General features: G+C 51.8%; 1 protein-coding gene and 1 long non-coding RNA gene across 3 annotated transcripts; one reads left to right on the top strand and one right to left on the bottom strand.

The window, feature by feature from the left end:
* Positions 1-110: 110 nt before the first annotated feature.
* Positions 111-8963, top strand: Sart1 (spliceosome associated factor 1, recruiter of U4/U6.U5 tri-snRNP). 2 transcript variants are annotated; one of them, XM_050137105.1, is made up of 20 exons: positions 111-425; positions 2306-2363; positions 2733-2788; positions 3283-3409; positions 3513-3618; positions 3789-3866; positions 3974-4073; positions 4157-4299; positions 4411-4617; positions 4957-5081; positions 5162-5295; positions 5379-5521; positions 5868-6041; positions 6163-6273; positions 6459-6546; positions 7023-7113; positions 7237-7372; positions 8496-8585; positions 8676-8797; positions 8885-8963. In XM_050137105.1, exons 1-20 carry the CDS (start codon positions 113-115, stop codon positions 8901-8903), a joined length of 2421 nt encoding a protein of 806 aa, XP_049993062.1. In that variant the 5' UTR covers positions 111-112; the 3' UTR covers positions 8904-8963. The 2 variants fall into 2 exon arrangements, with proteins under 2 accessions (XP_049993062.1, XP_049993063.1); XM_050137106.1 differs by lacking the exons at positions 111-425; positions 2306-2363 and having other exon boundaries at positions 2759-2788; positions 3242-3409.
* LOC126498441 (uncharacterized) lies at positions 8533-13284 on the bottom strand. Its single transcript, XR_007590831.1, has 3 exons — positions 9785-13284; positions 8842-8878; positions 8533-8678 (listed from the first exon to the last, which is right to left on the bottom strand). It is a non-coding gene; the product is annotated as an uncharacterized lncRNA (long non-coding RNA).
* Positions 13285-13290: the final 6 nt, after the last annotated feature.

Raw genomic sequence — 13290 nt, 5'->3', positions numbered from 1 at the left:
CCGCTCTTAGTTTCCGGCAACAGGTCGGCGGTAGCCGCGCGACCCGGAAGTATTCCCATTTTGCGTCGCCTGGGCTCGGGTGGCGGCCCGGCTCCAGACCGACGCGCCAATCATGGGGTCGTCAAAGAAGCACCGCGGAGAGAAGGAGGCGGCCGGCACGACGGCGGCGGCCGGTACCGGGAGCGCCACCGAGCAGCCGCCACGGCATCGAGAGCATAAGAAACACAAGCACCGGAGCAGCGGCGGCGGCAGCAGCGGCGGCGAACGACGGAAGCGGAGCCGCGAGCGTGGGGGCGAGCGCGGGAGCGGGAGGCGCGGGGCCGAAGCCGAGGCCCGCGGCGGCGCCCACGGTCGCGAACGAAGTCAAGCGGAGCCCTCGGAGCGGCGCGTGAAGCGGGAGAAACGCGATGACGGCTACGAGGCCGGTGAGGGCGGGGCGGGGGCGGGGCAGGGTCTTAGGGTGCGCGGGACGGAGGGTGCAGGGTGATCCCGAGGGCCTTCTGCCTTTCGTGCTAAAGACTCCCTCTGGGTGTTGGGGATTAAAGACTGACTCCCCATGTTAAGCTTCGTGAAGATTTGTGTCTTCTGTGTTGGGTGGGTGCATGAGGTACGAGCATGCACAGCGGCAAGGGAAACCTGACCGTGGGCGAATGTGTTGGGCTCGTGGTAGCGTCATGAAGCAGTAAGATATGTCTGGGTCTGAACACCAGGGACCCTATGCTGTAAACACTGTTGAGAAATTTGCGCTTTGTGAAGATGGCAGGGAGCCGAGGGTTTGAGTAGGGAAGTGAGTTGATTTACTTTATTTGATTAAGAGGATCACTGAACTGAAAGCTTGTCAGAAATAGTAGAGACCGAGAGATGAGGGAGGTCAGCCCAGTCAGGTCAGGTGAGGATTATAGTGAGTATGCATGTTTCTCCATGCTGCGGGGTGGAGAGGAGTGGACAGATTGATATAGGTGTTTAGGACGTGGAATGAACTAAATTTAGTGCCTGGACCGAGGATGGGAGGGATGAGGATTAGGGAACATCCCCTTGAGTTTTGACCTCATCGGCCTGCTGAATTGTGGTGGTCTGTTGAAATTGCATTTAGAAGGTTAGCGGAGAGCTTTGTGGTTGGTGCGCATGGGAAAACCTACAGTTGAAGCGGGATAGAATGAATTTGGACCAGAGTGTATTCAGGAAAGCAAAGAAGTGCCCTTGAATGTGTGGAGGGGGAACTAGGGTCAGAAATAGGACTTGATAAATACCAGTAGCTCAGTTGTGGGGAAAGGATCATACTTAAAAATTAAGAGTAGCCAAATGGGAGGAAAACTAAGCTGGGTCATAGGACCTGTGCAAAGAGATAATTGCTGAAAAGATTGAGTGATTAACAGCGCCACACACCACAGGGCATTAAACAAAAACCTTTTAAACCATCATGTGTGGATCTGTACCTCGTGCATACTTGGTGCTTATGGAGGTCACAAGAGGGCATTAGGTCCCCTGAACTGAGTTAGGTTGTGAACTGCCATATAAATTCTGGGAACCAGACCTGGATCCTCTGTAAGAACCTCAAGTACTGTTATCCAGTGAGCCATCTCTCTAGCCCCAAATTGAAACTTTTTGAAAATAATCTAATTGAAAAAAGGGAGATTTGGGACTTCCCGAGTCCATATAGAATATGGGATCCGGAGCCTAGGTGGAGGAGGAAGGCCCTGTTAGGTTTAAAGAACAGGAGATGGGCTGCAGGTAGTGAGGGGTAGGGGACTTGGATGTCCTGGTGGCATCTTCCCCTGTGTGATGGTTGTTGAAGTTCCCTCCTGTTGGTGGGGTGGTAGAGCAAATCCAGAGGGCTTATTTACCTGTGTCTGCAACATTTGACCTGGAAGGCACCCTAGTCAGTATTCCTTGACTGCACACGCTTCTGTGAGCAGAGAGAGTTGTGCAGTTCAAGGCGGAGTTCTCATTCTGTCAGTAATTGAACACGGCTTCATGGAGATGATGCTTGATCTTTTGATAGAATTTCCTGAGAACAAGAGCAGAGGGGACAGTGGAGGCTGAAGGTAGAGTACAGAGGTTTGGAGGGGCAGTGAAGGATGCAGAGGGTTGAACCACTTGGGTCAGAAAGAAAGGGAAGAGGCAGTGTTGCTAGACAGGGTAGCAGCTGCTGGGGATCTGGGGAAAGAAGGCTGCTGTTTTCTGGTGTCATCTACCCAGGTGCTGGTGAAGGGCCCTTGTCTTCGACCTTGCAGCTGGAGCCCACAGTGTTGCTTCTTGGTCCCATGTTCATGGGTCCCTTAAGCCATCCTCCTTATTGTTCTAGCTGCCAGCTCCAAAACTAGCTCTGGAGATGCCTCATCACTTAGCATCGAGGAGACCAAGTAAGTAGCCCGTGTGCTGTCTGGTTTTCCTTTGAGAGCGGGTACACCCGGCACCGTCACCTACAGAAACCCTTGCACTGCAAATGGAGCCAGTTAGAATAGAGTTGGGGTAGCCGCATGAGTCTGTTAGCCAGCGTAGGAGCTACTGTGGAGGAAACTGAGACCCAAGAGGAAGGAGGGCCTTCCCCAATTAGGCGGTCCCTAATCTGGAAGCCTGTGTCTTCATGCCCTAGGCTGCTGGGATTGGGGCCTCTGCTTGTCTCCCTAGGGACACTCATTCTCGCCTTGTTTTCACCTCTTGCCTATCCATAAATGCACTTGCTACCCATTTCTCAGGTAGACCCTAATACTTCTGTCTCTTGTCTTCAGTAAACTCCGTGCAAAGTTGGGGCTGAAACCCTTGGAGGTCAATGCTGTCAAGAAAGGTGAGTGTCGGGCTGAACTGGGGCATCTAAGTGGGAAGAAAGTGGGGCTTAGCATGCAGAGGCAACTCCATTTAGTAGCCTTACGTATGTTTTGTCAGAGGGCCAAGACTTGTCCTTTGTGTCTTAGTGGGGAATCTGAGTATGTTTTTCTTCACCCTGGCTTTAGGCAGGCTGAGGGACATGCATAGTTGCTGTAGGCTGTCTAAGTGGTGTTGGTTTGCTTTTATAAAAATAAGCATGCTCACCAAAAACCAAACTGACAGGAAAAGCCCATGTGATCTGAACAGCTTTGGAAGGCATAGAGGAGAGGTTCCTGTCACACTATGTGGAGTGACAGAGGGGGACAAAGGGTGAGATAAGAATAGGGAGGTGAAAGTTCTTCCCCTCTCTTGGCCCCTTCTGGCCCCTGGGCTGGAAGGGGCAGGGTGAGTGGCTCCCTCCTCTCCCCACCAGCCATGGGCAAGCATAGCCTCACGTCTGGGCCCCCCTTCCAGAGGCGGGCACCAAGGAGGAGCCCGTGGCAGCTGATGTCATCAACCCCATGGCCTTGCGACAGCGTGAAGAACTACGGGAGAAGCTGGCAGCTGCCAAGGAAAAGCGGTTGCTGAACCAAAAATTGGGGTGAGGGTTTTCTGGCCAAGCAGGAAGACTCTTTGCTTCCTTGCCCCTGGGTCAGACTGGGAGAACACGTTTGGGTTCCATCCTAAGTGTCCTCCCTCCTCAGGAAAATAAAGACTCTCGGGGAGGATGACCCCTGGCTGGATGACACTGCAGCCTGGATCGAGAGGAGCCGGCAGCTGCAGAAGGAGAAGGACCTGGCAGAGAAGCGGGTGAGAACCCCTGGCGGTGTGGGGGAGTGGCCAGGGGTGGGCTGTGCTCAGGGACTTGGGTTCTCCAGTTTCACTGCAAAGCCTGTCCTTCTGTGCAGCAGCTTGCTAGGGTCCTGGGTGCCTTTTGGTCACTGAGTTGAGGTTCCTGGTCATCCTTCCTTTCCCCACAGGCCAAGCTACTGGAGGAGATGGACCAAGAGTTTGGTGTGAGCACTCTAGTGGAGGAGGAGTTTGAGCAGAGGCGACAGGTGAAGCTGCAGCATCCAGAGACTTTCTGGTGGATGCTGGCCTTGATGTGGGCATCCCAGGGTTGGATGGCTTCTGGCTTTTGACTTGGTTGGTTCTTTGCCTGTAGGACTTGTATAGTGCCCGGGATTTGCAGGGCCTCACTGTGGAACATGCTATCGATTCCTTTCGAGAAGGAGAGACTGTGGTCCTCACCTTAAAGGACAAAGGTGAGCTGAGCTGGTTACTCCATCTGGGGTGTGGGCACTGTTAAGCTGGGGCGGTAGGAACTGTGCCTTCTGTGCTGTTTCAGGAGTCCTGCAGGAGGGAGAGGACGTGCTGGTGAACGTGAACATGGTGGACAAGGAGCGGGCAGACAAGAATGTGGAGCTGCGGAAGAAGAAGCCCGACTACCTGCCCTATGCAGAAGATGAGAGTGTGGATGATTTGGCACAGGTTTGCCTGTGGGGCAGAAGCTGGGGCGGATGGTGTGTGGTGCTAAGAAAGCCACAATTGCATGACTTCTCAAGAGTTGCCCTAGGTCCCAGCCACCCTCTTGTCTTGCAGCAAAAGCCCCGCTCTATCCTGGCCAAATATGATGAGGAGCTGGAGGGCGAGCGGCCACATTCCTTCCGTTTGGAGCAGGGTGGCATGGCTGATGGACTGAGGGAGCGCGAGCTGGAAGAGATCCGGGCTAAGTTACGGCTGCAGGCTCAGTCTCTGAGTTCTGTAGGGCCCCGGCTTGCCTCTGAGTATCTCAGTCCTGAAGAGATGGTGAGTCTCTCTCTCCTCTCGTCACACACTGCCAACGTGAGCTTGGGAGGGAAACTAAGTGTTGGCATAGCACTTGGTTCCTGGTGAGCAGTGAATGGCAGCCCACGGAAGTGCTAGTGTTGATGAATAGGGACCACTGAACCAGTGGGCCTGTGTTTATGTTCCAGTTCTGTCCCCAAAGCAGCTTGTTCCTTGCGTGAGTCACTTCACAGCCTGGGCACCCATGTGGACTGATGATGCCAAGCAGCCATCTTTGGAGGCTTGCTGTGAGGAGTCATAGGAAAATGGAGGTAGTGGTGTCCAGGACTCCATCCCACTACTCTGTGCTCCTCTCTGAAGGTGACCTTCAAAAAGACCAAGCGGAGGGTGAAGAAAATCCGAAAGAAGGAGAAGGAAGTTGTAATGCGGGCGGATGACTTACTGCCTCTCGGGGACCAGACTCAGGATGGGGACTTTGGATCCAGGTGTGCTTCTGCACAGTGGCGGGTATGAGGGCTGGGCCAGCCTAGGGAACGCCATTCACTGAACTGTGCCGTTCTCCTAGGCTTCGGGGCCGGGGTCGGCGTCGGGTTCCTGAGGTGGAGGAGGAGGCCCTGGAGGATGAAGAGAAGGACCCTGTGGCCCGGCCCCCACCATCAGATGATACTAGAGTAGAGAACATGGATATCAGTGATGAAGGTTCGGGTTTGGCTAGCAGGGAGTGGGGTGGGTCTGTGGGCCAAGGAGGTGGTGTGAGCAGGTGTCCTTCATGTTTCCACCAGAGGATGGGGGAGCTCTTCCGTCAGGGTCCCCAGAGGTGCTGGAAGAAGATGAAGCAGAGCTGGAGCTGCAGAAGCAGCTGGAAAAGGGGCGGCGTCTGCGGCAACTGCAGCAACTCCAGCAGCTTCGAGACAGCGGCGAGAAGGTGAGGCTGAGCATGGAAGCTGATGTGTGGTTTGGGGCCTTTCCCTGTGAGCATGCCACCCACATTCCCTCAGGAGTCTCTTGTGTTTATAACATCTGGTTAGGACCAGGTTTCTTGATTTCATTGGTAACTCCAGTGTGGTAGATTCCATAGGTAGTAGGGAACCATTGCTGCGTTTGCACAGAGTGAGGCTGCAGAAACCAGAGGGGACATGGAGCCCTGTTAGAAGATCCATTGTGTGTGTGAAATAGCTGGGTTATTGCCACCAGGGAGGATCTGTGGGCTCGAGTCTCTGTGGTATCACCCCAGAAACTTGGGGTCTGCCCACAGCCACTCCCTCCCCCAGGTGGTGGAGATTGTGAAGAAGTTGGAGTCTCGCCAGCGCGGCTGGGAGGAGGAAGAGGACCCTGAGCGGAAGGGGGCCATCGTGTTCAATGCCACTTCTGAATTCTGCCGCACGCTAGGGGAGATCCCCACCTATGGGTTGGCTGGCAACCGGGAAGAGCAGGAGGAGCTCATGGTTGGTCCCGCTGTTCCCCTGGCCTGGTGTCTTTAAAGTGGTAGCTTCTGCTCCAATGCTCAAAGGTCGCAGGAGAGGGCTAGGGCTGCCCTAACTTCCTGACCCTAACTTCTGGTCCCAGGACTTCGAAAGGGATGAAGAGCGCTCGGCCAATGGTGGCTCTGAATCAGATGGGGAAGAGAACATCGGCTGGAGCACCGTCAACCTCGATGAGGAGAAGCAGCAACAGGATGTGAGCACTGATGGGGCGTGGGTGTGGGAACCCGGGCTCATTGTCCAGTGTCCCAGAGCTTCCACCCCTGTGGGGAGGGCACTAAACCTCCAAGAGCCAGCTGGGGAATCCGTTAAAACGGGTGTCATAGCCTGGCCTGGTTGGGGTGGCTGTTCCTCTACCCCACATTTCTCCTCTCTCTCTAGTTCTCTGCCTCTTCTACCACCATCCTGGATGAGGAACCCATCGTGAACAGAGGGCTGGCTGCTGCCCTGCTCTTGTGTCAGAACAAAGGTGTGGGTTCAGGCTAGGAGCCTTGGCAGTCGGGTGCTGTGGTAGGGAAGGGCTGGGTGGGTGCCTATGGCTGCAGCATGACGTCCTTGGGTCTGCACTGCTACCTCTTCCTCTCAGACTCAGTGCTTTGAGTAGCTCTCCAGCTCCTGAGCCTCGGTTTGCCTGTGGTCCAGGGTAGGACCACCTGTTCCTCTTCTGTGCCTTAAAGGCTCTGATCCTTGAAGAAGTGCGCTGGGCTAGACAATACCCTAGGGTCTAGACCCCAGCTTTGCAGTCTCCTTGGGGAGGTGATGGTCTCTCACGTCTGTTTTCTTAGTCTGTAAACCAGACGTGACATGTTCACATGCTGAGCAAGGCTCTGAGAGATGTTAGCACTCATGTGAGCTGGAGCCCTGGGGCCTGCTTTACTCAGGCTGTCTTGGCTATGTCTGCCTGAGGCGTAGGCCTCCTGGGTATCACAACTTCTCTGTCCTCAGGGCTTCTGGAGACCACAGTGCAAAAGGTGGCCCGGGTGAAGGCTCCCAATAAGTCACTGCCCTCAGCCGTGTACTGCATCGAGGATAAGATGTGAGTGGCAGTGAGGGCAGGAAGCGGGGCAGATGTGAGCATGCCTGTGACACGAAGCTGGGCTGCTCTGAACACGCAGTAGACAGCAGGCAGCTCACATTGCACCCCTCTGCCTGGGTCTAGGGCCATCGATGATAAGTACAGCCGGCGGGAGGAATACAGGGGCTTCACCCAGGACTTCAAGGAGAAGGACGGCTACAAGCCTGATGTTAAGATTGAGTACGTGGACGAGACGGGCAGGAAACTGACTCCCAAGGAGGTGAGCAGGGTGCCGTGAAGACAGGGCCAGGTCAAGGGTGACTAGGTCAGGATGGAGCCAAAAACACCCTCACCCCCAGCAAGGCAGGGCAACACTCCAGTGTTGGGGAATATTGTTTTAAGGTGTGTTACTCTTGTTTCTGTTGCATTTGTTTAACTCTGTGGTACTTTGCCTAAAAAACACTCAATGCTCTAATAAAGAGCTGAGGCCCATAGCGAGGCAGGAGAGAGGGCTGGTAGGCACACAGGATAAATATGAGGTGAAATCTGAGAGAAAGGGATTTGGGAACGAGAAAGGAAGGAGGACTTCAGGGGTCAGCCATCTAGCTACACAGCCCAATACAGAGTAAGAAGGAAAAAAAGGTATACAGGAATAGAGAAAGATAAAAGCCCAAAGGCCAAAGTAGATGGGATAATTTAAGAAAAACTGGCAAGAAACAAGCCAAGCTAAGGCTGGGCATTCATAACTAAGAATAAGCCTCTGGCCGGGTGGTGGTGGCGACAGACACCTTTAATTCCAGCACTTGGGAGGCGGAGGCAGGTGGATCTCTGTGAGTTCAAGACCAGAAAAAGAAGAAGCCTCTGGGTGTGATTTATTTGGGAGCTGAATTGTAGGCTCCCCCAAAGCCCAAAGAGTGAAAGAGCAAAAACATTCCAGGGGCCTGACTGCCTACCAGTTGGGGACCTTGTGATGTGATAGAACCTTGCTTCTATTGCTAACTTTGGTGGGCACAGCACAGCCGTTTCCACAGCTCTCGGGAAGATTTGACACCCATGCTGCCTGTTGTACCCAAAGCCCCCAGCCTGAGGGTATTCATCCTTGGGGCCGTATCCAGGCTTCTGACTCCCATCCCTATCATGTATGTTAGCTCCACATTTGCTGGGCTCAGCCCCAGCTCCCAGAGGCAGGTCTCATCCTATATTCCTAGCACCCGGGTTGCACACAACCCATGTATGATGCCCAGATCTAGGTCCTTGTCCCATCTCTTCTCTTCCTAACACTTGAGCCTAATCCTGGGTTGGGGAAATCAGCACTCCCAGTTGCTGTTGCGAAGCTCCCAGTGGATGCGAGTGTCTCTGGTGTCCTGGCGTTTCTGATGTTCCTGTGTGTTTTGTATCCCCAGGCCTTCCGGCAACTGTCCCACCGCTTCCACGGGAAGGGTTCAGGCAAGATGAAGACTGAGCGGCGGATGAAGAAGCTGGATGAGGAGGCGGTGGGTCTCTGGAGGTGGGGGGCTCTGCATTTTGGGTGCTGTAGGATATTCTGTCTGCACCCCTGTGCTGACTTTACTCTGGCTCCGCAGCTCCTGAAAAAGATGAGCTCCAGTGATACGCCCCTGGGCACTGTGGCACTGCTCCAGGAGAAGCAGAAGGCCCAGAAGACACCATACATCGTGCTCAGTGGCAGTGGCAAGAGCATGAATGCGTGAGTAGAGGGCCGGGGGGGGGGGGGCGGGGGGCACTGCGTACCTTCTCTCCAGTCTCACACCCCTTTGCTCTCTTCCCCCTGCAGGAACACCATCACCAAATGAAGCCACCTTCCTCCCTTCCCCTCCCAGATATGTTAAATAAAGTCCCCTCCTTATTTTTTCCTTCCTGGTCATGCTCAGTCTAAGATCAAACCTAGGAAGCAAGACAGGCTGTGCCTCAGGTCATGGCTGGTTCTGTGACCTGGCGAGTTCCTGAGCCCCCGTTAGCCTCAGTAGTGACATTTGAACAATGGGAATGCCTGCTTCCCACATGAGCCTGCAGTGAGTGCAGTCTCACTGATTATAGAGGAGCAAGATGGGGCAGGTCCTTACTGTGTGACTTGAAATCTAGTAAGTAGCAGAGGTGACAAGGGAAACCAGCCCCTGCCCTCAAAGGACATTCTTCTGTGGGAGCTGACTCAGCGGGAACAGAAGTCCCTCCACCTAATGGTGCGGTCCCTGTTACACCTTGGCTGAGTTGACTTCGTCATCCCAAGTGGTTGTTACTTGTAGAGACTTGGTCACATGGGTGTTGCTAGGGCTGGACCAGCCACTACCCTGTAATTTCCCTGGTTATAGTTTTTAGGGTGCCCAGCACTACCTACCCTTCCTGGCAGGGCAGAGATGCCACCTCCTGTCACCTGGGGGGAGGACACTAGCATCAAGGGACTGGATTTGGCTTCTGAGTTTCACAGTTTACTGCTGTGTGACTTAGCTGAAGTTACTGAGTCTCGGGCTCTGAGCTGCAGAGGGAGGCATGATCTCTGAATCCTGCTCAGGCTTCATTGAGAAGCCATGTCACCTCTCTAGGCCTCTTCGAACATGGTATGTCATGGGAAGGCAGGGGTGTCCCCATCCAGATACACTTCATAGGTACATCTTGGCCCTCAGGGTATGGTGACAGGAACCCAGGCCACAGGCCAGAAGTCCAGTGCCAGTTGTACCTTTGCTCCTTGGTCTGGAGCCCTTGTCCCTTCAAGCTGTGCCTGCATCCTTCTGAGGTCCCGAGGTCATCTTCCAGCCTGGTGCTCTGCCTACTGCTTTGGCCCACCTGTTAGAGAGATTACTGTAATATACACCAATAGATGGATGTGACAATGACATTACCCCAGCATAAATAAAAACCAGAAGGAGCAGTCATGAGGCATGACTGATAAATTGACAATGCGTAGGGCTGTGGCAAGCGTGAGAGGCTGTTTTTTTGCTGTTTCTGGATATTTTGAAAATTTCCATTTTAAACTAAAAACATGTTGGCTTAGCAACAGAAAGTGCACAAGGATGTACCTAACAATGCTATAATCCACGGCCATTGACAGATGGGTAAATAGTTATTTCTGTGACAGAATGAAGAATGTGTGCATCTCATGCATATGGAAGGTAACCAGATGTGGAATTGTGCCTGCTTCCAATCTACAATGTAATGGGCAAATTTAATTTCTATTAGGAGTCAGAACAGGCTGGGTAGTAGTAGTGCAGCCTTTAATCCCAGCACTTGAGGCAGAGGCAAGTGGATCTCGGTGGGTTCGAGGCTAACCTGGTCTACAGAGTGAGTTCACCAGGACAGCCAGGGCTACATAGAAACCTGTCTTGAAAAATAGTCACCACAATAGTTGGGGGTGGACTCTGAAAGGGAACAGATTAGTTCTCTGACCCCGGAAATGTCTTTGTGACCTAAAATGACCCACAGAATATATTTTCTGCTTGAACACTTTCTATGCGAACTAATAGTTTCTATTTGTTCTATTTTCTGTTAACAGTTTTTCTTCCTTTTTTTTGAATTGAGGGTTTTTATTATGTTTTATATGGGGATGGGTGTCTCGCATGTGTGTGTCTGTTTACCACATTTCTTGCCTGGTGGCTGCAGAAGCCAGAAGAGGGGTTGATCCACTGGAACTGGAGTTAGAGATGATTGTGAGCTGCCACACTGTTGCTGAGGATGGAAACCCTGGTTCTATGGAAGAGTAGATAATGCTTGGAACTGCTGAGCAAGTTCTCAGCTCCCCGCAAAGAGAGTTTATTAAAAGATATTTTAAATGTAGATCTTAAGCATAAGGGTTAAGAGACACTCAGAAAGCAAAATGTACACAACTCAGAGTTGCTTGAATTATGGTTTTTAAAATTTAAATTACATATATATGCCTACAAGAGCTAGTTCCAGGACAGGCTCCAAAGCTGCAGAGAAACCCTGTCTTGAAAAAACAAACAAGTTCAGAGAAGTTAAGGTAAATTTATCTTTAGCTTTAACCCACCTGGTCTATTTTTCCATATATATACATCTATATTTTATACATATGTATACTCAAGGATACTTAGTATCATAAAAAACAAACACGAAGGGGCTGGAAAGATGGCTCAGTGGTTAAGAACATTGCCTGCTCTTCCAAAGGTTCTGAGTTCAATTCCAGCCACCACATGGTGGCTCACAACCATCTGTAATGAGGTCTGGTGCCCTCTTCTGGGCTGCAGGCATACACACAGGTAGAATACTGTATACATAATAAATAAAAAACACGAAGAACAAGAACAGACAGATGAGAGTTGGGGAGGACGTGATCATAAGATTTCCTGTTGGAGCCTGGCGGTGGTGGTGCACGCCTTTAATCTCTGTGAGTTCGAGACCAGCCTGGTCTACAAGAGCTAGTTCCAGGACAGGCTCCAAAACCACAGAGAAACCCTGTCTTGAAACCCCCCTCCCCTGAAAAAAAGCCTCCCAAGAGGCAGCTTGCAGTTTGCCGAGTGCCTGGACCACTGAAGGGTCTTCTAGCTGAAGTAACAGATCTACTCTAAAATGAGTACATGAAGGGAGGCCGCTGTGAGCAAAGGAATGAGACACAATAGGCCTTTTGATGCTGTGGTACAAGGAATGGGGATGCTACAACAGCCAGGGATAGTGGCTCATACTCGTAATCCCAGCTCTTGGAGATTGAGGCAGGACAGCCATTGAGTGGGTGAGCCCAAGCTACACAATGATTCCCAAGCAAGCCTGGGTTATAGAGACCATCTCAAGAAAGACTATAGGAAAATTAATAGCCTCAGGAGATTAGCAAAACTCTGAAAATCAAGGACATGGTAGGGACAGAGGTACCCTGACCAGACACGTTTGGAGATGACAGGTGGCCGAGGGAGAGAAGTGCACGGCTGTCATTTACATGGCAGCAGACAGTAAGCAGTGCTACAGTAAGGGTAACTAGGAAGGAAGGGAAGCAGCTCACAAGGCACCATGGGATTTGTCCTCAGCCTGAGCCCTAGGCCGCAACCTTAACTATTGGATCACCACTGAGTGTAAGCAGGTAATGACTGCTGTTAGTTAAGGAGGCACAGCACAGGGTGAGGTAACCAGTGCCCAGAGAGGTGCTATGAACAAGTCACATGGTGTAGATTCCAGCCAAACCCCAGTTCCTTCCCATTCTACCCACAGGTGACCAAGGCCTCCACCGAGAAAGAGGGCTTCACTACAAGCTTCCCTAACACAGAGCCACTCGGACACCAGTGTTAAGTCATTACCCACCAGGGGTTTAATTCTTTTAGGTCAGTTCAGAAAGGGGCCATGCCCTGTCCCCATCCAAAAGAAAAGGCTTGCAGGGCAGCCTGGGAATGTCCAAGCCCTGATAAGCCAAGGGGTAGTCCCTGAGCAAGTAGAGAAGTGAGTCCTAGGCTCAGGCTGCCTCTTCTTCCTCCTCCTCGTCACTCTCCTCGTCACTCTCATGATACTGTCTGTGATTGGTGTTGACAAAGAGGTCAGAATCATCTTCAGAACTGGACTCTTCTCCTGACAGCTGTGGCTCAGCGGGGAGTTCTGGCTGACTCTGTCTGTGTGAGCAAAAGACGTAGTAAGCAACATCTGGGAAAACCAGACCTATGACCCAGAGTTTCTGAAAATCAGGACCAGCACCTCAAACTGTCAGGAACCGGTACGGTTCGAAAAATCTAAGAGCCCAAAACGCTGATGTGGTAGCACATGCCTGGGATGTAGGAAGCTGAGGACGATGAGTTTGAGAGCTACATAATAAAAGAGGAAACAGGAGAGGCTTCTGGAAGAAGAGGAACAGGGAAACCCATTAAGGATTACCTCCTACCTACCCCATCACTGGTTTCAGTAAGGAAGCAAAAACTAACTCTGCTAGCATCAGAGACACAGGGAGACCCCATTTCCAACAGCTGATGTGCTAAGCCAGAAGTCCACAACTTCCTAATGCTCCGACCCTTTCACACAGTTCCGCATGTTGTGATGACCCAAATCACAAAATTACTTCATAACTGTAATTTTCCTTTTATGGATCATAATGTAAATGTCTTATATGCAGGATATCTGATATGTGACTCCCAAAGGGGCTGAGACCTCCAGGTGCGAACTGATACACTCAGCATTGCCTTCCTTACTCTACATAATACTTTTAGATGAACTCGTTGTCTTTTTTTTTTTTTTTTTTTTTTTTTTAAATTTTTTTTT

This window comes from Alexandromys fortis, unplaced genomic scaffold, assembly GCF_014885135.2.
Source record: "Alexandromys fortis isolate MF-2015 unplaced genomic scaffold, M_Fortis_MF-2015_v1.1 scaffold_3, whole genome shotgun sequence".
Classification (NCBI taxonomy): Eukaryota; Metazoa; Chordata; class Mammalia; order Rodentia; family Cricetidae; genus Alexandromys; species Alexandromys fortis.
Note: the sequence above shows the minus strand (reverse complement) of the source record. Positions and strands in the feature narration are given on the sequence as shown.